The sequence below is a fragment of the Apis mellifera genome, linkage group LG13 (assembly GCF_003254395.2).
Source record: "Apis mellifera strain DH4 linkage group LG13, Amel_HAv3.1, whole genome shotgun sequence".
In the NCBI taxonomy this organism is placed as follows: Eukaryota; Metazoa; Arthropoda; class Insecta; order Hymenoptera; family Apidae; genus Apis; species Apis mellifera.
The window spans coordinates 2,483,024-2,504,701 of record NC_037650.1 but is presented as its reverse complement, the minus strand read 5'-3'; the positions used below and the strand labels follow the sequence as shown (position 1 = coordinate 2,504,701).

Below are 21,678 nucleotides of genomic sequence, written 5' to 3'. Positions count from 1 at the left end.
GATAATGTGTACTGCATCCATCCGACTCGTATCCTGAAAAACACGGGCAAACTGCCAGATAAAATCCTATTTCGTTCCATCCAAATTTTCGAAATTTAAAATTATTCTTTTAATCACTTTTCTCTCTTTTTTTTTTTTTAATTTCTATCAATAATATTACTTATATCAAAAGTCTCGTACACTCGGTAAAAAGTTTCTCCCGGTTTATATTGTTTCGTCCATTGTTATCTAATAACGAAACCGTTCGAAACGATATTATCGACGATTAATAACGTCGATTATCGAAAAATATCCACGTCAATGGAAAAGAGGGGTTTAATCGGCGTATAAAATGCCGGTACTATCGGTTGATGCGAGTTTTGACGCTCGCAATGATACACCTACGACCGATTGCGTAAGACATTAAAGTTAGCGCGCGCAGGCTTGGTCTTACTTTCAGCGTGTCAAGGACATCGGCGACAGACCCTGTCGGCCTAATTCCACAAGATCGTTGCCAGAACGTGCGGACGTTAAAAATCTCGCCAACGTTCTCCATATTTTCTCCCTTTTATTTCTTTCTTTCTTTCTTTCTTTCTTTCTTTTTTTTCCCCCCTCGTTTCCAATGAAAACGGAAACGCAAACTTATCAAAGAAACGAGTGACGAGTCGAACGAAATATATATCGGTTGAAAATCTTGCACTTTTGTTGCACGAAAGAATTTTCGAAAAGAAAAAAAAAAGCGAGAGAGGGAATAAAGATATAAAGAATAATTTACGATAATTTAGAAAATTGTACGATGATTTGGATATCATCGAGGAAAAACGTTTATCGATCGTCACCGATCGTTATCGTACATCTTCGTCATCGCGATAGTTATCTCGTTACCGTTGTCCAGGTGAAACAATCGTATCGTATGCCGCCAGAAGTGGAGATTTTCTTGGCTCTCAGGAAAGTACACGACGATAGACGCGTTGTCCTTGACACGAAGCGAACACGCCGTCATCGTCATCGTCTCGAGTACTCGAATGAATTTTACTCTTCAGGCGTCGAAAGTGAAACACCCAAGCTATTTAGAGGCAACGTGACTGGAAATTTTTGATCGAATATATTATTGATCTACGAATTGATTATATATATATATGTAGATATTTTTACGATCATTCGAAACTTTATTTCTCCTTATCCTCCAATCGATCGACACTTCGTTCCTCCCACGAGAAAAAATTTATTTCTCTCTTTCTCCCCCCCCTTCCTTCTCTATAACAATGCGGTTCTTCTTGTTTCATCGTAAATGAAAAGAGAAATTATCTTCAAGAAAAAATATATACTATAAAGGTCATCACATTTTGCAAATAAATGTGATAATCGTTAACGCGCTCATTCATTTGACGAGTTTTATTGTATACAATTAATAATTAATTAAAAAACACGGTCGAGTAAACTTGATAAAAATTATTATTATTATTAGTTTCTTTTCCTCACACTTCCGTGATTCAATCTTTCGTATAATTATTTCGATCCAAAGTCGAAATCCCTCTCTTTTCTATTTTTCTATGATGATTATTTATGATTAAAGTACAAAGATACATATTTGTGTATAATAAGAAGAAGAAGAGACGAAGAAGAAAGATAAAAGGATTGATTTATTTGACCATCCACTCTTTCTTTCTCCACTTTCTCGTCATCATCGCTTGAAATGATCCAAGTAAAAATCAAAAACGAATCGAACAATCATCTTTTTTTTTTCCTTCGTCGAGAAACAAACACCTACGATTATGCGTAACAAACAAGTTCGATGAACCTTTCGTTCGGATTCCCTTCTGTTAAAAAAAATTTTGCTCTCATCGAGTCCCTTTATGAATAAGCTTCTGTTTCTTCACCGTATCTACGTGTCGTGTGATTCAATGCCAAAATCGTTTCAAAACCATTTGTCCGAGTGTTGTAATTCGTGTAACTGCTTGATCTTGAATTCCGTGCATGATGCCGTCGCATGTGAATTGATTTTCTTCCTTTTACTTTATCATCGATAATACTGATATACGAAATATTAACAATTCCATTCGATTTTATTTTTTTTCCACTAAGAATCTCGATCCTCGAATTATAATTGATTAATATCCATTTCTTATATATATAAAATTAAAAGAATATAATTAAAAAAAAAAAATCAAATGTAAGATAACTTGAGTTGAAATAGGAAACGTGTTTTAAGAAGAGGGGAGAGAATGAAAAATGTGGCCATGTCGGTTTTGCGAGAATTGTGAGATCGATCTAACGCATCGATGTTCCCGTGAGATAAGGCGGCATAGGGGAATCGAATCGGAACAAATCATGGGGAGACAAACGTAATCGGTGCAACTTGTTTCTCTGTTTTCACGATCAGGTTTACCGTCAGACACTTACTAGCCGTGCCGCTGACACTGGCATTGGCCTACTCTCTCCAGTATAGTTCGTTCTCCCCGGCTTACCTTCATAGTCTCGCTTTCTTTCGTATGTTTTCGTCTTATCATTCAACTGTTACACACTGTGTTTTCTATGATCGGCGAAAAACTTGGCCGTCCAATTAAACTTGATGAACGGTTGGAACAAGGCCACCATCTTGCCCAAGTGTTTTATATATATATATATATATATATATATATAAGTATAACGGAAAGAAATAAACGGGTGGAATATATAGGAGAGAGGAAAAAAGAGTTAATAAATATGGATATTCATATATGTATACAAATGATGAGAATAAAAAAAAAAGAATTATACGTTCACAGTATTTCCAGTCGCGTTTAAAAAAAAGCGCAACATTACGGGCAATCGATAACAATCACGATCAGATCACGGTGATGATAAGAAAGGAAGGCTCGCTTTTTCGACGCGACCCACTTCTCGGTAGGAAAAGTCGTCCATTTCTTGTTCATTCCCGTTTCGAGTGCCGCAAATCGTGTGAACACGATTATGATATGATAGGAAAGGATCGGATGATGTAGAAATATCATTGATCGAATCGATTTTCTCTTTACGCATCTCTCTTCCGTTTCCTTTAATTTTTTACAGCGTCCTCTCTTTCGTTCCTCGTCCAAAATATGAGTATATATATACATATATATTGTATCGTGGCAATAATAAAAAGGAGTTTTTTTTTCGAAAGCTTTATTAGAATAAAGTCACACTTTCTTTTACGGTGCGCGCGAGGGTATCAGGGTACGTGTATGTATTTCGTATGTATTTCGAGAACAACCAATGGTCCACAACAACGAAGGAAACTGAGGTGCGGTGCAACGACCGATCGTCAAGTAGGTCGGTTGTGGGCGCACGCAATCGTCGCAACGATTTTGAAAAACTGTCGTTCTACTTTTACATGGGAGCACTTTCACGGTCGCTAACCCCACGACAACGACACTTGCCATATATTTTGCATCCTCTTGAATTATACCTACGTAAATACGTGTACAGGCGATGGATAAAAGGATATGGTAGAATGAGAGTATAACACATATGTGAATAAGCGAATAAATAATGTTAGACCTGTGTAATTTCCTTTTTATATATGTGTATATATATATATATATATATTTCATAACTTCTACCTTTCTCTCGCTCTGGTTGTTGAAATGTCGTTTCTACCTTTTCTTTTTCTTTCTTCTTTTTTTCATCATATGCAAAGGATAGAAAAAAAAGTGGGCGAAAAATCTAATCCAATGATCTGTCATCGCGTCCCTTGCGCATATAAATATGTAATGGGGGGAGGGAATAGAGTATTGAGAGTAGAATGAATTGAAATCGTGAATAGAAAACATCTTGTTAAAATGATGTTAGTTGTTACTAACATCCTTGACATCGTTTACGAATCTACTCTATTCGTGATCATGCGCATATGCAATTAGTCGATCGAACGTTGTAACGTCACAATTGAACTCATCTTTGCAAATAAAGTACTATATCATAAAGTATATTATTTACTGGCCGGCGAGTAAAGTATCGATCATAATTTTCGTGATTACTATCATTAAAACGAACCATTCGAAAACATAAATAACAACGGTTTAGGTAGAAAAATTGAAAGATCTATATCTTTCTGCTTCCCGTATGTAAAAATTATCCGATTGATCTTAATAATATTGAATTTGAAATATGTATACTGTTTCTCGACGAAGAAATTCAGGAAAATTTATTGTTCAATTATTGTTTTCCATTTTATTTTAAATAAAAAATTGCAAAAATTGCTATATAAAAATATCGATTACGATTTATTTATTAAGTTATATATAATTTATTTGTATTAAGTAAAGAGAAATGGAGATAGAACGCGACACCGGTGTGATAGAGATAGAGCTATCTCGTTCTATATTCGTCTTCTTGCAACGTTTATTATTAAACATAATTATTCGTAACTTATAATAAATAAATCTCAAACGATATTTTTGTATATATCAACTTTTGTATTTCTATAATCAACTCTCCAAAATGTATCTCATAAATGTATTAATATCCGATACATGTATCTATATATATATATATATGTATACAGTATATATTGTTATACAAAAATGACACGCGAAAGATGTAGCAAATTGAACGATGCTTTCATGCTAGGAAAGGAGCGAGATCTCTCAATAAATAAAGAGAGGAAAATACGACGAAGGGGATGTTAATGTAATATGTGAAAAAAGGAAGAAAGTAAGAAAGAGAAACAAAGAACGAAGAGAAACGCGAATGCGGGTGCGCGACTGCATGCGCCGCTGCGCCATAGTACCGCAACCCGCCGTTCGTCATTGTCTCGGCGCCACAGTCTATCTCTCCGTATGTACGGAGCCGGCTGAAGCTGATCGTTCAGCACGTACTTCCCTTCCTTTCCTTTTTAACGTGTACTGCCTGCTATTTCGACACACTTCTTATACAATGGTAAGTGAAATATTTGAAGTTGAAAAGCCGTAAATCTTGTTATAGCTTCAAACATTTGGATTGGAACTTGTTAAATACACGTGTATTCTTGACAATTAAAATGTGAATTCGAATAATTCTTTATCGACATATTTTGTTATTTCAATTCGAAACTGTTTATCCTTCTTCTGTATCAAATCTTTACCCAATGTTAACTACCAAAATTCCTTTCTGGTGGAAGTTCAATGGACATATTATTTCGTTATTTATCACAATCTTACCGGTGATTGCTCATATTTATATTTCTTCGGAAAGAACTTTTTCTTAATAAAATCCAGTATCTTATGTAATTTGAACAAAACTTTCCATTGGTATTCAAAGAAAATCAATGAATCGATTTGTCTTATTTCTTTCGACATTTTACTTTACTGATACATGTCGGTACGATCAGAGGAGCGAAAATTGAGGTGGGAAAAACTTGAAAGATTCTACTCTGTGTAAAGCTTTTACAATTCACCACGAGATCGCAGCACTTCTCTTGGAATTGTCATTTTGTGTCGGTGTGGTCACTTTTTTTGTGAAACTATTATTGTTCATTCATCAAATGATTAAAGTTGTAAAAAAATAAAGATAAAATAAAATTATATCTTTGCTTTTCTAATTTTACATAAACGATACGATCTTTTTTAAACGGAACAACATAATTATTATCATCGTCCTCATCCTTACCGTCGATATCATCGTCAAATTACTATCGTTATTATCTTTACTATCGTCTTCGTCATCATCGTCGTTATCGTCATCGTTGTCGTCGTTATCGCCGTCGTCATCGTCATCGTCATCATCGTCGCCGTCGTCGTCATCGTCGTCGTTGTATTTCTCATCTCTTCTAATCTTTCTAATCTTTGTTGTCATTTTACAATGCATCCTAAAATTATACGTAAAAACACACAAACCCCGCAGGTACTTGCAGACACAAATTTGGCAAATCTTCTTCGCGAGCAGCAACAACAACAACAAGAACGGCAACAAGAGCAGCAACGATGTCAGCGAAAATGTTACTACGAAGGTAATAGAGAATTTCCATTAGAAGGGGAGAATCAGCAATATAAATCTACGACAAATGGGAATCCGGAAGAAATATGTGTGACGAATTTAGTGGACGGAGAGAGCTTATGTTACAGCTTGGCTCTGATACGAGGTCGTGCACCAATTGCGTGTAACTTCATCACTGTACGAAATCAAGAGAATCAAAGTTCCGAATGGCCAATCGTGTCCGGTGAATTTCGCGCGATAGTAGAGCTGACACGAGGTCCAAATAAGTTGGAATTCGAGACGGCGGGTCAAAGGAAAGGACTCGTTTTGATCCACGAACCGAGGACAACAAGACTACGCGTGACACCCGTCTACGTGATTTGCTCAGGGCACGATGGATATTTCCAAGGTCCGCGAGGAGAGGATCGGTCGCCGGAAAGCGCTGCGACAAGAATAGGCCTCGGTGCCCGACTTTTGCAAACTCTCACCGCCGAAAAGTTAAGGGAGGCAGGTTACGGAAGGAAAACGTTTCAACTGGAACGAGACTTGGACGGTGCAGAGTGTTTGGTTATGCACAGCATGCTCGATGTCGATCGGGCGCGCGCGATGAATCAACGGGAACTTTGGGAATTGATCGCGCGTGAATTAATGACCGGTCCTTTGGCGTCGAAAGATCGCAAGTATCTTGCATTCCTTTCGTGCACGAGATATCGAGGGGCGCCAAATCCACGCACTCACGAGGACACTCTTGCGAGGACTCAAGGACATGCCGCGCTCGGTGGCGGTGGATTAGCGTTGTTCGGTTCAGCTTGCCTTCACACGTGGCCCACGTGCATGGCTCAAATATTATCTAGATTTCTCGACGCCACGATCATCGATACGGAACAATTAATGGACGATAGTAATTATCGCGGCACGCACGGTGGCTGTTTCGCCACGACTCTTGGCGCAGTTCTCCATGAATTAGGGCACACATTCGATCTTGGCCACACTCGTGAGGGCATAATGGGCCGGGGATTCGATTACGTTGATCGTGTATTTGTCGGAGCAGCTGGAATCGATTTCAATCGCAACCCCGTGCTACGAAGAGATCCTCAACACACAACGATCGCATTAAGTAGGCCGCTCAGCGTCACGGTCACGATACAAGAACCGTATGCCCTGTTGGCTAGCCCTCGAAGAAATCGTCTGCTTTCCGAATCGTCCCGCCCTTCGTCTTCTCAAAATCCTTCACGATTGCTCGGCAGGCTATCCGCACCCGCTAGTCCAGAACTCAACAGATCCTTTTCCAAGAGTCTCTTACAAACTCAACCTGCATTGGAACAAAATACCCCTAATTCACAAACCGATCGAACATTTTGGTCGCCGTCTTGCGCAGCATTTCTCGCCTATCATCGATGGTTCAACAGCGAGATGGACAACGTTTTTACCCGACCTTTCCACGACATCGAGTATGATGGGAAAAGGTATAATCAAACACCTGTCCGCCGAATCCCGATCCATTACAACACAAAACACACTGAACACCCACACCTGTTCCATGCACACATTCTTCCATCTTTCTTTTTTTGTTCCACCTCCTCTCATACGTTCTTTTCTTTACTTTTTCCTACTATTTCTTTTTTGTAAATATGATAATAATTTATTGCATTTTTGTCTTTGAATTTCACAGGAATGTCATAAGATCGCGTTTTGGAGTACGAGTGATAGAACTTAGGGAAACATCTGGTGGAATGGTGGTCGGTTCTCGACAATTTCCAGGCACTCGGCCACCTTTGGAGACGTTAGTTCCATTAGCTCCACCGCATATTATTGCCGCATTGACTCTCGTTGCTGAAGATTCGACTGGCAATATTCTTAAATATCCTCTTCCAACGGCATTTTGAAAAGTTTGCAGCATTATATCGATACGCTTTACTACAAATTTTATATTTTAATAGTGACAATACAACCAATTCGAATTGCCAATAATTGTCATATGTTTTTTTCTAATTTTCTTAGAATCGATAAGCATGATTTAATACAATTAACGATAACGCTTGGTCGCTAAAAATAATTCGATAAAATTCAATCTCAACATATATTTGCTTTTTAATTATTATCGATGTTTGTCTGAGATATGCTTATCTAAAACGCTATGTGTTACAAGACATATTTTTTCCATTATAAATAATTTTTATGTTCACTACAATAGTAAAGCTTTTTTAATCAAAATTAAAAAAAATCTTATATCTCTATGATAAATCTCTAATAGTAAAATGATAATAAGAGTAAGTAAATGAATGTATGTGTGTGAGAGAGAAAGAAAGAGAGATGTATATGCTTGTATTTAAATGAGAGAAGAAAAAATAAAAATTTCATACATTGCTGCTTGGTTTCAATAATTTCAATAATACCTTTTGTGTGTGTGTGTATATATATATATATTATTCTAGGATATGGATTTGTGATATAATAATTATTATATTATTATATTTAATAAAAAATACATTGCGCGCTAATGATATGCATGTATGTAATGAATATATATGTAAATACATGTACAATTATATAAAAAAAAAAAAAAGAACGCTATAAAATAAAAATTTTTATTTGTTATTAAAGGTTTAAAAAAATGAGATAACATTATTATTAAACTACTGTATATGCATATATATATATATATATATATATGTCTGTATATATAATTTCATAAGTATAAATTTAGTTTTATAATAATTTTAATTAATAAAGTGAAAATTTGTTATCATCATTAAATTTTTTAATAATAACTATAAATAATTATAATATGAAAACAAGACAAAAACAAATGATATTGATAGATATTAATAACAATAATATATCATTGAAATTAAAAAAAATTGAATTAAATTATAAAAATCCAATGATAATATATTTTATTTATTTAATTCAATTATTTGATAAAAAAAATTTTTTCTTTTTGCAATTATTTTAATATCTATAATTTTATTAAAAGATACTATATTATCTATTTCATAGACCATTTGAAAGTTGATTGCTCTTTAAAATTTTAGTAATTGATATAATAAAATCGTATTTAAATCGTATATATACAGTATCACATATCGTATTCGTAAAAAGTAACTTATCAAAAATATCGCTATAAATTATCGATCGACAAAACGTAGTAAATAAACGATAAAGCATAAAAGAACATTATTAAGACGTTTTAAAACAAAAATATCTATTATATATATATTGTTTTTTAATTATATGTGAAATTCATCATCGTCGTAAAATTATGTCACATTTTTCGAGTGCTAATGATGACAACGATGTGCTTGTTAACGAAATCGAAATTTTATTTCCAGAAATCATAGAGAACGATAAAATAAGAACGGCTGAATTTTTGAATGCAGCACGAGGCATTGTGCGAATTATTGGTATGTATGTGTTTACATATATTTATAGTCAATGTCACATAACCTATATAAAGAATAAAAATATAAAATTGAACAAATATTTCAGAAAAACTTGGCAAAGTATTCGCACCAGTTAAATATGACATTAATGGTAACATTGACGTAAGTATATATATCTATATATATAATAAAATATAATCGTGTATTATAATGTACAATTCATTCATAGTATTCAAGTATAATTCTAGAAACTTGAAACGAGATATGAAACGAATAAAGAAAAAAATGTAATTCTACAAGACATGATTTTAATTGAAAAAGCTACCGAGACTAATTTAATCGCAACGGATGCTTTACTATGGTTAACAAGGTTTGTGCAAGTTTCCTATATAATATATATACATATATAATTATCTATTTCATTTAATTTAATTCAAAATTTAATTCAATTTATATTAAATTTATATTTAATTCAATTTTTTTTATTTATTATGTTTATTGACTGAATCAAAATTTTAATTTAACAATTACAGAGCATTACACATGATTTTACTTTTTTTCGAGAAAATTGTAGAAGATGCTAAAACAACTACACCGACAGAAGATCTAGTTGCATTTTTAAAAAAATCTTATAAAGAAGCTTTAGAACCATATCATGGTTGGATGGCACAACAACTTTTTGATGTAAGCATTCATTCAAAACATATGTAACATATTCTTGTTATTGATAATTTTTTGAACAATAAGTTATAAATTATTATTCAATTAATTTTTCACTTTTTCCATCTATTTTTGTTAATCATACTAATTTTTTATTTTTTGTTAATAGCTACTTTCACGTATGGTTCCTACACGTTTGCAACTTTTACAAGCACTTACTAATAAACAAAATATTGAAAATGATATTGTTATCAACAATATAGAAACATATTTAATACGTTTACGAAAAAATGTATCAGTAATACAATTATTTTATAAAACTCATAATCTTGATACCTAATCACGATATAAGACATTATTAATTAAATAGGCTTATGTATATTAGGTATTGGATTGATTAGAAATTTTTACCAAACAAAAAATCAGACATTTTAATATAAAAATTATATACTTGTTCTATATATAATTATAAAATTATTTTAGAAGACAAATTATCATCCATCATTTGTACGTATACCGTATAAATGCATTAAGTAAAATACCTTAGCATGATGATTTGCCAAATTTTTTAAAGCAATCATACCTGTAATAATTTCAATAAAAAGAAGGCAAACCATAAAGGAATTGACCAATATTTCACTATAATGAAATAAAATCCAATAATCAAATAAAAGATACATTTCTAGAGGAAGTTGTATCAATATTGAAATTAACCAGCAACTAGTTAATTCTGGAATCTAATAATTTTTTTATATTATAAAATACTAAAAATCAAATTCTATGATAAATAAATTAGAATTACCTTTCCAATAAGATTTCCTGCATATCCCAAATATAATTTTAAACTTTCAAAAATTGAAAGTATCAAAAATATTGTTACAGCTATCAATTTATAAATATTTGATAAATTATTGTACTATAAGAACAATAAAAAAAATTAATATATATATAACTTTATTAAATAATGATTCTATAACTTTACTAAAAAATAATATTTACTTTTGCATCCAAATTTATTATACTAATTATCAGCCAAATTGGAAAAAGCCATAAATTCAAATATAAAGCTATTTGAAACGGTAGGTTAGATCTTGTTTTATTATCTGGAACATATTTATATACATATATATATATTTTAATAAATTCTTTTTTAAAGAAGAAAATGTTGTATTCATGTAAATGTTGTATTCATTTCAACTTACAATCATAATACTTTAAGTTGGAAGATGTTTCATTAATAATATTTGTTTCGGTAAATTTCACCATTTTTAAAACTAATTTTTTAACATAGTTATAACAATTTAAAAATAATCATAACAAAAATAATATCATATATAAGGAAATATTTATTAATCGTTTTATATGTTTATACTACTTTAAATTTACATTTATTCAGTTTTTGTATGTTTATATACATATACCACTATATTTTATTTAATAGAATATATCTGTATATATAATACGTATATATATATATATATATATATGTATATATATATATATATATATATATATATATATATGTATATATATATATAGATATATATAATCTCGATCTGGAATTTTCTTAATATAATATTATCCTATTATTTATATACTTTTTCTTTTTCTTTATTTATAATTTCTATCTCTTATTTGATATTCATGATAAAATTGTTTAGAAAAATATATAAATTTTAAATGCAAAAAAAAATATAATAATATAATCAAATTTATTGAAAATTAATAATAATAACAATTTAGAGAAAAAAAAATTCATATCAATCTTACAATTTTTCATTTAATGCACATTTAATTTGTTTCACGTAGTAGCGTGACATGTGTTTTGTAGCTCTGAGACTGGAGCGGATTGCGAATAAAGTGACAAACGGTAGACGTTTATAAAATTTGTGTAGCTGTGCATAAAAGCGCATGCGACATTCAAAATATTAAAGAACATTAGATAAAACTGTCTGTAAAACATAAAAATTGCTTAACAAATTTGATCGTTTATTCAAAAAATAACATTAATCATTTTTGAAAAAAGGTTATCCTATTTCGTTTTCATCTTCATAAAGTAGTGAAAATTTTTGAAATGGCCGGTGCAATGTTATTCGAACGTGCACAAGCAGTTTCAATGACGAATCGTAGTGAAGGTATTTCACTTTTAAATGAAATCGTCTCTGATCCAAGTATTGGTGTTACGGAAGATGACGAGGATAACATTCGTGTGAAAGAACAAGGTATTTTACATCTCGGTGAACTTTACAAGAAAGAAGGCAAGGCAAAAGAACTGGCGGAATTAATTAAGGCTACCAGACCATTTCTTAGCTTAATTAGCAAAGCAAAAGCTGCTAAACTTGTACGATCCTTAGTAGACTTTTTTTTGGATTTAGAAGCTGGTATTGGCATCGAGGTATTTTCATATATACTTTTTATAATTTTCATATATAGTTTAGCATCAATTTTTCTTTTATTAATAGGTTCAACTATGCAAAGAATGTATAGAATGGGCAAAAGAAGAACGTAGGACATTTTTAAGGCAATCATTAGAAGCGCGTTTAATAGCATTATATTTTGATACTGGTATGTACAGTGAAGCGTTACAATTGGGATCAGCTTTACTTAAAGAACTTAAAAAATTGGATGATAAACAACTCTTGGTTGAAGTACAGTTATTAGAAAGTAAAACCTATCATGCATTAAGTAATTTAGCAAAAGCAAGAGCAGCTCTTACCAGTGCTAGAACAACTGCTAATGCAATTTATTGTCCACCTAAAATGCAAGCTGCTTTAGATTTACAATCAGGAATTTTACATGCTGCCGATGAACGAGATTTTAAAACTGCATATTCTTACTTTTATGAAGCATTTGAAGGGTAAATTGTTTCTTTCAATAATATATTGTATTTAGGAATTTTTTTATTTTTCATTGTAATTATTATTCTTTTCAGATATGACAGTGTAGAAAGTCCAAAAGCTTTAACAGCTTTAAAATATATGCTACTTTCAAAAATTATGTTACGTACACCTGAAGATGTTCAATCAATTATGTCAGGAAAATTAGCTGTTAAGTATGCAGGAAAAGATTTAGATGCAATGCGGGCAGTTGCCGAAGCTAGCCACCGACGATCATTGGCAGATTTTCAAACTGCTGTGAAAAAATATCGTGAAGAATTAGAAGATGATGTAATTGTACGTGCTCACCTTGGTTCCCTTTATGATGCAATGCTTGAACAAAATTTATGCCGTTTGGTTGAACCCTATTCACGTGTACAGGTATAATAATTTATCTTATAATATTATAGATTGATCATTTAAAATTCGTTTTTTATTCTATTTTTTTCGTGTAGGTCAGTCATATTGCGACCTGTATATCACTGCCACTTACACAAGTGGAGAAGAAACTCTCACAAATGATATTGGATAAAAAATTAAGGGGTGTTCTTGATCAAGGCGAAGGTGTTTTAATTGTTTTCGAAGACACTCCTCGTGATAAAACTTATGAGATTGCATTAGATACTATACATAGCATGGGGAAAGTCGTTGATACACTTTATCAAAAAGCAAAGAAACTTACTTAGCCTTATTTAATATATGTTTCTAAACAGCAACAGCAGTTGTAATTATTATCATCAATTATCATTTCGTGTCATTGAAAATCAAATTAATTTTTGTTTTCCAATATGTCCGTTTATTGTGTAATATAAATTTTGCCCCTATTTTAACATTACACTTGGTACTGATTCTTATTAAGTCAATATGTAAAATTTTGAACCAATAGTTCAAATGAAAATATCATTTCTTACGCGTATGCGTAAAAATACATTAACAATAATTACACCATAGATACACGAATCGTGATGAATAATCATGTATATCAGATTTCTTTTATTGATTTAAAAGGATGATTTTTGATGTACAAAATATGAACACAATGAATGAAATAATCCATTTTTTTATTAATTTACTTAATTTTATCCGAAATATCAAAAAATATATTCATTATTCATAAAATTGTATGTTGTTTGATTTAAAAGAATTACATTTTTTAAAATATATCTATGAAATTATGTATTACATACTATCCTTTTTCCCTTTCTATTTTTTATTTCTATGTTTCATATTATTATATATCATTATATTTAATTATTGATTTTATTTTTGATATAATTAAAATTAAAACTTTGTCATTTCAAACAAATATTCTATGCTTATCAATTGTAACAAGATAGAATCATATTCTCTTAATTGTATATTTGTCTAGATTATAATAAAAATAATTTAATTAGAATTAAAAAGAATTTCTAAGAAAGTAAAAGAATAAAAATATTGTCATTCTATTGTATATCTCTCAATCCTAACATGCATATTATCATAATTATATTAGTTTTATAGAATTTCGAGTTTGAACAGAAAATAACTTCAAACAATATTTCAAATTCTGAAAAGAATATTATAATTATTAACAATATAGATTCTGATTTGATGGCGTAGTAAGAATATTCACCACTACTTCCTGTTTGAAGTTGTACGTTACAACAAAGGGACAGTGTGGTTATATTTTATAAACTTTTTTTTTTCATGGAGTGTATAATGGCGGATACTACAGCACAGAAGGTAAAATATTTTATATTATAGTTTAAATTACAGAGAACAAGGATCAAATTAAGTAATCTATAAAATACATTTGATATATTACAAGTAAGAACGCTTAGGTTAATGTAACGTTTAACTCACCGGCATCATTATGTTCAAAATAATATCTTTTATTTTGTCCTTAATATTTTTAAAAAAATGTGCACTTCTCCAGTATTTAAATATATTAATTTTTTCATTTTTTTTATATTTTTAGTAATTGGCCTTGGTCACATATATTATCTCATTGCTTACGCAAAACTATACCTGTATTATTATATCGACAATAGAATTCTCGATTTTCTTATGTGATTTTTTATGTTCGTTTAATATTCTAATTAATATACTAATTTTTAGAATAATTTAAAAAAATTTATTTAAAATATTTTATTTTTGAGATAAATATATAAATTTGCAAGTGAAATACTTATAATTTTATTATATTTGAAATATATGTATATATTTTTATATGTAATTAAAGCAAAATACCAACTTTCAATATGACCATCCTTCTTAATGTATTTACCTCTCAAGTTTATCTTGCAGGTTCAAGAATACAAGGATTCCTTAAAAACAAAGGTAAGCAAATGCTATTATCTTTATTTATATAATTATAAGTGATCTATTTTTGTTTCAAAGTACATTATATACATATCCATTTCATTTAGGCTGAACAACTATTATTAAAAGGATTTCCAGAAAAAATTGTTAAATTGAATGAATTATTGGAAACCCCTGGCTTTTGCAATAGAAAATTATCAGATGTTCATCAAGATTTAAATGTACCCATTCCAGATCCTATTATTCTTAATCATTCCGAAAATGATTCTACTACAAAAAAACGAAAAGTAGATAATAGTATAGATGATACCAGTGGAACCAAAGTGATGGTTTTACCAAATGGACCTGTACCTTGTAACAAGCCCTTGTGTGATCTTATTCACATAGTTAAACCTTATATTCGACAACTATTGGAAGATTCTAATTTGGTATATATTCTATGATGCAAATTATGCAAATTTTAATATTTGTGCTAGTTAAATGAAATTTTGAATTTCCAGTTGAAAATGTGGATTTCATTTTTGATTCCAAAAATTGAAGATGGTAATAATTTTGGTGTGTCAGTACAAGAAGATACACTTGCTGAAATACAGTCAGTTGAAAGTGAAGCTGCTGCATTTTTTGATCAAATATCTAGGTAATGTGAATTGTAATAATATTGAAATTTCCTATTTCAATGAAATAGTCAACAAAATTTTCTATTTTGATGAAAGTCACACAAAGGTATTTTGTTAGGTATTTTATCTCTAGAGGAAAGATTGTTAGTAAAGTTGCAAAATATCCACACATCAGCGATTATAGAAGAGCAGTTCAAGAATTAGATGAAAAAGAATATGTAAGCTTATGGCTAGTTATGTGCGAGGTCCGTAATCGTTATTGTTCTTTGCACGATTTGGTAATCAAGAACTTGGAGAAGATAAAAAAACCTCGCTCTTCCAACGCGCAATCTTTGTATTAAATGCTATATATGCTATTTCTATTGAATAATGTACAGGATTGTAATGGAAAAAAGAAACAAAAAGAAAAAAAATCTGCACGCCGGAGAGAGTGTTATTCTTGATTTTTCAATAGAAAATTCAAATTATTTTTTTTTTTTATTTGATCGCCGTGACGTTGACTCATTGTCATTCACTTGAGCCATATCCAAAGCAATCTAAATCGGCATTATAAGTTATGATAATGATTCTGCACACTTTAGCAAAAAATATATATATGAAAGGAAAATACATTGAGTATCATTTAAGCAAATTCAACTATAATTGCATTTTCCACTAACAAAAAGTTAAAATAACTTTGAATCTTAACTGTTTAATTATTACAAAATTTCTCATAATTTCAATTTTCCTATTTCCTTCCTCTAATAATATAAATTTCTATTATCAATTTTCTTTTTTTTAAATGTTCATAAATTCTATTTAACTGCACGGTGTGACGTACTTATGAAAAAATAGAAAGAAAAGTGTTGAAACATTTATCTTTTCACCTATATACTTGAATTTAGAATATAGTTAAGCATGTAATTTGTAATTTACAGTTGTAAGATTGTTAGAACATAAATTGAAATATGATAAATTTTTTGGTAAATCATATTAACTTTAAAACCACTTTTTTTTTTAATCGTGATTTATGATATGAAAACCTGACCCAGATTTTATTTTTAGTCATAAATTATATTATTCAGAATTGCATTCTTCTTTTGTTTTTATTGTTTTTATTTTATATAATATCAAATAATGTAAATGTGTGTGTACATAACTGTTCATTTAAAAATACGTATCGTTATTACACATACTATATTTTATTACGAATAAATTTCGTTGTAATGCGAATGACGCAAATATTGAAGTTATTATTGTATTTATACAAATGTAAGTATTAATTGGATGTTAGTCCGTTTTTTGTCATCGTGATCATTACTTTTTCTAATATGTCCTCTTGTTTTTCTTTTTACAAAAGCTTGATTTGTTTATTATATTATTTTTTCTTGTCGTGCGTATCGTTACAATACCCACGATTATTATTTTAACACAGATTTAAAATATTTTATGCGACATATATAGATACATTATATGTATAGTAAAAAAAAAAACAAAAATTTATATATATTTCTTGATATATTTTATAAAATGTAATGAAAATGTAATACAACACAAATTTATTTCATAAATAAAATATGTCTGATTTCTTTAATAGTTCATGATAGACAATACATATACAAAAAATAATTGTTATATACATTGCGCGTTTTATTTGATGGCAAATATTCTAAATCATGGTTCTTCAAAAAGACCAGGATTGAGATAACAATGTTTATTAAATCCTATCGATGTCACCATTAATGTTTGACATTCTTCTCTAGTCGTTCTTTGTATTTTTAATCTTTCATCAACCTGTGAAACATCACATAACAATTGTAACTAATGTATAAAATAATATTAATATATATTAAAAGAATTTATTTACCATATTTAGTAAATCCTGAACATGAGTATTATGAGCATATTTCATAAATACTTCACACAAAATTTGTATGAACCAACTACCAGTTATATTATCTCGAAAAGCAACATATCCTGGAAGAGTAGCATGTGCAATAAGCATGTCTTCATAATTTCTCATTGTTTCTTTATTATTTGTTTTAAAACCCATCATTTCCTCAGAAGTATGTAAATTAGACGTATCTGTTGTATGTCTGGGTTTTTTTACTGATTTTTGCTTTTTGTCTCCTCTATAAAATTATTTTATATTGATAAGTTATTATATATATATATATATATATATATATATATATATATATATATATAATAAAATATAAGATGTAATAAGATATAAAATTTATTTATAAATGGATACAAGATAATAGAAATATATAAAAAATTATAGGATAATATTTTTTATTGAAAACATACTTTTTAAAAAAAAATTTAATTTTAAAATCTGTTGCATATATAGAATTATGGCTAAATTTTATAAGTTATAAATTTTCTTCAAGTAATTCTAAATAATCCTAATATTATGTTATTATAAATTATCTGTTATTATTTGCATTGTAATTATACATGCATATATTCTTGATTGGAAAACAAAAAGCACAATAATATTTCTTTATAAGTTTTAAAACACTGATAGAAATATTGATAATGTATCAGAAGAATGATTGAAAATAATACTATAGTTATAATAATTGATTAAATATAATAATATAATTTTTAATTGTATATGAATGAAATAAATTCAAAAATTAAGTTTTCAATCAAAAAAATTTTATTTTATATATTTCATATTTTTTCTCATTTTTTTAAAGAACTATTTTGTATCTTTTTGTATGCAATATTTTTGAAAAAAAATTCTATGACAGTACTTACCTACATAATTGAAAAATGAAAATCTTTGGTTTTCCTGCAAGATGAGGACAATTTTCTGCAGTAAAATAATCCAAAATATCTGTACATAAAACAGTCTTGGAATTCTGCATTTCATTTTCTTCATTACGATCTACACCCACTATTTCTGTGATTTCATATTGGGTATGAATATTACCATGACTGCTAATGATAATAAAACAAGAATCAACATTACGTAATTCTTTATATTGAGAAAATTTTTTTATTTTTTCCAATAATTCCTTAAAAAGAAATAAAATATAATATAATATAAATATAATAATTTAAAATTTTTTAATTATTTTTTTAATAATCAAAACTATTATTTACCTCTCCAGTTAAATTACAATAGGAAATAACATGAAAACCCATTTGATCAAATAATTGTTTTAAATTTGATTCATCGTGTTTTGCTGAACTTCTAGGTTCTTTGCCTGAATGTTTATAATCAATATTTGTTATTATTAAAACCAATCCACGAGGATTTCTACGCATTGGATATGTTTGAACATTTTCATATACAGGTTCATCTAAAAATTTTGTGGCTTTTCGTACTTGAATTTGTAGAGGTACCTCAGATACTTGTATATTACGATAAAAGTCATCTTGTATTCTTTTTTAAAAAAAAATATAATGGTTATGATAATTAAACAATAGACTTTAAATATAAAAATAAGTCAAAATTCATTGATAGAATATTAAACATTACTCTTCTATAACTGGAACTGTTTCTGGAAAAGCTGTTTCTTCTATATTGTTATCTTTCATAGTTTCATAATTAATATTTTTTTGTATATTATCATTAGAAAATATTTTTTTTCCTTCTAAAATGTCTGCTAAATCATCATGATCACTTTGTCTTAAACTTGTTACAAAACGATGAAATGCAAAAGGTCCCCGTGTTTTTATTGTTAAATATATATCTTGTATAATTGCTTTATCTGTGAGATTTGTCTATATCAAAATGTTATAAATATATACAAATTATTAAATAATTTGCAATTTCAAAATTACTGCATATTATTTATACAAATATATTCTTACCTTCCAACGTGAAATATTCACATCATCTCTATTAAAAATTTGATTTTCAACAAGCTTTGGCCATAGTTTAATTATATTTATTCTAGGTACAATATCTTTACAATATAAATCTATCGTTTCCCGATGTTTTTGATCCATCATTAAATAATGATAATAATATTATACTAATTAATAAAATTTATGTCATTTATAGAAATTATTAACTAACTTATTTAATTATTTTGAATTTATTTTCATTCGTATATATTATTTTACTTTATTTTTCCAATATAAATCAATATTGATATATGAAAAAAATCGTAAAATGAATCATATACTTGAAATATTCACATATCATTCACAGTTTGATTCATATATTTCGATACACTTGTATTGATCAAATCTTATTAAAAATAATATTGTTAAATATGTTTAAAATAATATTATAAATTAATATTTTATAATATAACGTTTAAAAAAAGAAAGAAAAAAATTAGATAGAAGTTTAAATTAATAATATATAAAAAAAAATTTAATCAACATATTTCGAGTTTAGAATCGATAGATTAAGCAATATAATAAACTAATCGATTAATCGAATATGAAAATTTCAATATATTTTTATCTAACCTCTAAAAATGGATATTATTATTTAATAATAGAAAGAGTTACATATTAAATAATCATAATACATAAAGATTCTACATTAATACATAAAATATTCTACATTAATAAATGTAAAAATAGATGAATATAAACATTAAGAAAAAAGAGACATATCCAATATATTTTTTTATTTCTTATTTATAAAGTTCTAATGTCTCATTATCATTTTTATGTTATTCATATTAATTATTTATTTTAAATAAATTATTTTAATATATATTATAATAGAAATTGAAATTTAAGAAAAAAGTTATAGATATATGCGCTCTTCAGATTTATTTTCAATTATTTATATTTATTTAAGAAATATAAATATCGTAATTTATTAAAATACTAATCAATAATAATCAATAATTATAATTTATTAAAATTCTAATTAATAATGAAAAGAAAATTAAATTAATAATAATTTCTTTATTAATAGTAATCTCCTGTGTGCAGAAGTTTTATTGCAATATTGTTATTTTATAGAATTTAAAATATATAAAAGTGTTAGAATAACTAATAAATTAAATGAAAAATATACAAAATTAAATGTTTCTGATAAAATGAAATGTAAGTTTTTTTTTTATAATTTATAAATTTTTTTCGTAAAGAAAAATTTTTCTATTTTATTTATCACATATATAACTAATTATATACATAATTCAATTATAATGGAAAATATAGTTCAATAAAAACTAACGCTTTCGTTGTATAATACAATGTTCTCTTAACTACCGATTCATTCTTATTTCTGATTGGCTATTTGCTTGAGTTAGTACGAGCAAATAAAAAGCTGCAAGCTAAATAGGGAATTTAATATAAACGAATTTATAACTAACATTATAAGTAATTGTGTATTTGAATACAAAATTAAATTATTTACGGATTTTCAATCTTTATAAATCAATCTTAATAAATACTTATTAAAAATATTATAAATGTTAGTAAATTTATCAACATCAAATTCCCTATATCCAGTTTATTGTAGTGCCTTTGTGATAATAAGGCGAAATTTCTAAGATTTTTTTTACAATATATAATATATTTTATATAATAATTATAATTTGTAAATATTGCTACAAGATTGCTACAACAAGAAAAAAGGTAGATCATGAAAATGGGTTATAAAGAGTAGAAATATCTTTCTTGAAAAGTGGGATCTCGCATTTCATGACATGCATAAAACATTTTTCTTTAATAAAAAAAAAAAAATTTTATATATATTATAAATATATGTTGCAATATATATTATATTTATCAATAATTTAAAAAATATTTATAATATAATATAAATGAAATGAAACAAATATTATTTGCATTAATATTAATTCTTTTTCCATTTTATTGATGGTATTAGAATATATTTTATAAAAAGAAATGAAAACACTAAATTCATATAATGATTTTTATTACGTTTTAACGATCATATTTCGGAAAAAGTTAATAGATTTTAAATGCCAATATATACGCTTCTTTAAAATTTAAATAGCTGAAATTGCAAAATTTTGC

The 21,678-nt window shown here is 28.2% G+C and overlaps 6 protein-coding genes across 6 annotated transcripts; 4 read left to right on the top strand and 2 right to left on the bottom strand.

Moving 5' to 3' along the window:
• Positions 1-4,674: 4,674 nt before the first annotated feature.
• On the top strand, positions 4,675-8,471 carry LOC100577515. The gene is made up of 3 exons (XM_016915947.2): positions 4,675-4,878; positions 5,821-7,358; positions 7,565-8,471. The coding sequence occupies exons 1-3, from the start codon at positions 4,690-4,692 to the stop codon at positions 7,776-7,778; spliced, it is 1,941 nt and encodes a 646-aa protein (XP_016771436.2). The 5' UTR covers positions 4,675-4,689; the 3' UTR covers positions 7,779-8,471.
• Positions 8,472-8,937: 466 nt separating this feature from the next.
• On the top strand, positions 8,938-10,622 carry LOC100577451 (glycolipid transfer protein). Its single transcript, XM_003249131.4, has 5 exons — positions 8,938-9,296; positions 9,382-9,437; positions 9,524-9,645; positions 9,809-9,959; positions 10,105-10,622. The coding sequence occupies exons 1-5, from the start codon at positions 9,155-9,157 to the stop codon at positions 10,273-10,275; spliced, it is 642 nt and encodes a 213-aa protein (XP_003249179.2). The 5' UTR covers positions 8,938-9,154; the 3' UTR covers positions 10,276-10,622.
• Positions 10,105-11,267, bottom strand: LOC102654192 (transmembrane protein 17B). The gene is made up of 4 exons (XM_006557817.3): positions 11,138-11,267; positions 10,935-11,038; positions 10,738-10,851; positions 10,105-10,672 (listed from the first exon to the last, which is right to left on the bottom strand). The coding sequence occupies exons 1-4, from the start codon at positions 11,199-11,201 to the stop codon at positions 10,430-10,432; spliced, it is 525 nt and encodes a 174-aa protein (XP_006557880.1). The 5' UTR covers positions 11,202-11,267; the 3' UTR covers positions 10,105-10,429.
• Positions 11,268-11,748: 481 nt separating this feature from the next.
• Positions 11,749-13,930, top strand: LOC408397 (26S proteasome non-ATPase regulatory subunit 11). Its single transcript, XM_006557816.3, has 4 exons — positions 11,749-12,330; positions 12,398-12,792; positions 12,868-13,192; positions 13,267-13,930. Exons 1-4 carry the CDS (start codon positions 12,010-12,012, stop codon positions 13,495-13,497), a joined length of 1,272 nt encoding a protein of 423 aa, XP_006557879.1. The 5' UTR covers positions 11,749-12,009; the 3' UTR covers positions 13,498-13,930.
• Positions 13,931-14,394: 464 nt separating this feature from the next.
• Positions 14,395-16,317, top strand: LOC410403 (proteasome activator complex subunit 3). Its single transcript, XM_393883.7, has 5 exons — positions 14,395-14,533; positions 15,098-15,130; positions 15,220-15,540; positions 15,613-15,749; positions 15,848-16,317. The coding sequence occupies exons 1-5, from the start codon at positions 14,498-14,500 to the stop codon at positions 16,068-16,070; spliced, it is 750 nt and encodes a 249-aa protein (XP_393883.3). The 5' UTR covers positions 14,395-14,497; the 3' UTR covers positions 16,071-16,317.
• LOC100576819 (putative inactive caspase B) lies at positions 16,197-19,765 on the bottom strand. Its single transcript, XM_026444610.1, has 6 exons — positions 19,540-19,765; positions 19,205-19,449; positions 18,826-19,108; positions 18,478-18,737; positions 17,576-17,840; positions 16,197-17,502 (listed from the first exon to the last, which is right to left on the bottom strand). The coding sequence occupies exons 1-6, from the start codon at positions 19,678-19,680 to the stop codon at positions 17,383-17,385; spliced, it is 1,314 nt and encodes a 437-aa protein (XP_026300395.1). The 5' UTR covers positions 19,681-19,765; the 3' UTR covers positions 16,197-17,382.
• Between the last annotated feature and the right edge of the window lie 1,913 nt (positions 19,766-21,678).

Bases quoted from the DNA above. Each gene is read 5' to 3' on its own strand.
- LOC100577515 (XM_016915947.2), top strand. From the start codon at position 4,690: ATGCGGGTGCGCGACTGCATGCGCCGCTGCGCCATAGTACCGCAACCC. The intron at 4,879-5,820 runs GTAAGTGAAATA...CAAACCCCGCAG, and splicing joins GACACACTTCTTATACAATG to GTACTTGCAGACACAAATTT. The intron at 7,359-7,564 runs GTATAATCAAAC...TGAATTTCACAG, and splicing joins ATCGAGTATGATGGGAAAAG to GAATGTCATAAGATCGCGTT.
- LOC100577451 (XM_003249131.4), top strand. From the start codon at position 9,155: ATGTCACATTTTTCGAGTGCTAATGATGACAACGATGTGCTTGTTAAC. The intron at 9,438-9,523 runs GTAAGTATATAT...GTATAATTCTAG, and splicing joins ACATTAATGGTAACATTGAC to AAACTTGAAACGAGATATGA. The intron at 9,960-10,104 runs GTAAGCATTCAT...TTTTGTTAATAG, and splicing joins TGGCACAACAACTTTTTGAT to CTACTTTCACGTATGGTTCC.
- LOC102654192 (XM_006557817.3), bottom strand. From the start codon at position 11,201: ATGGTGAAATTTACCGAAACAAATATTATTAATGAAACATCTTCCAAC. The intron at 10,852-10,934 runs GTAAATATTATT...TTGTTCTTATAG, and splicing joins TAATAAATTTGGATGCAAAA to TACAATAATTTATCAAATAT. The intron at 10,673-10,737 runs GTAATTCTAATT...AAAAATTATTAG, and splicing joins CAGGAAATCTTATTGGAAAG to ATTCCAGAATTAACTAGTTG.
- LOC408397 (XM_006557816.3), top strand. From the start codon at position 12,010: ATGGCCGGTGCAATGTTATTCGAACGTGCACAAGCAGTTTCAATGACG. The intron at 12,331-12,397 runs GTATTTTCATAT...TTTTATTAATAG, and splicing joins AAGCTGGTATTGGCATCGAG to GTTCAACTATGCAAAGAATG. The intron at 13,193-13,266 runs GTATAATAATTT...TTTTTCGTGTAG, and splicing joins AACCCTATTCACGTGTACAG to GTCAGTCATATTGCGACCTG.
- LOC410403 (XM_393883.7), top strand. From the start codon at position 14,498: ATGGAGTGTATAATGGCGGATACTACAGCACAGAAG. The intron at 14,534-15,097 runs GTAAAATATTTT...TTTATCTTGCAG, and splicing joins CGGATACTACAGCACAGAAG to GTTCAAGAATACAAGGATTC. The intron at 15,750-15,847 runs GTAATGTGAATT...GTATTTTGTTAG, and splicing joins TTTTTTGATCAAATATCTAG to GTATTTTATCTCTAGAGGAA.
- LOC100576819 (XM_026444610.1), bottom strand. From the start codon at position 19,680: ATGATGGATCAAAAACATCGGGAAACGATAGATTTATATTGTAAAGAT. The intron at 19,109-19,204 runs GTAATGTTTAAT...TTTTTAAAAAAG, and splicing joins ACAGTTCCAGTTATAGAAGA to AATACAAGATGACTTTTATC. The intron at 17,503-17,575 runs GTAAATAAATTC...GATGTTTCACAG, and splicing joins TTCAGGATTTACTAAATATG to GTTGATGAAAGATTAAAAAT.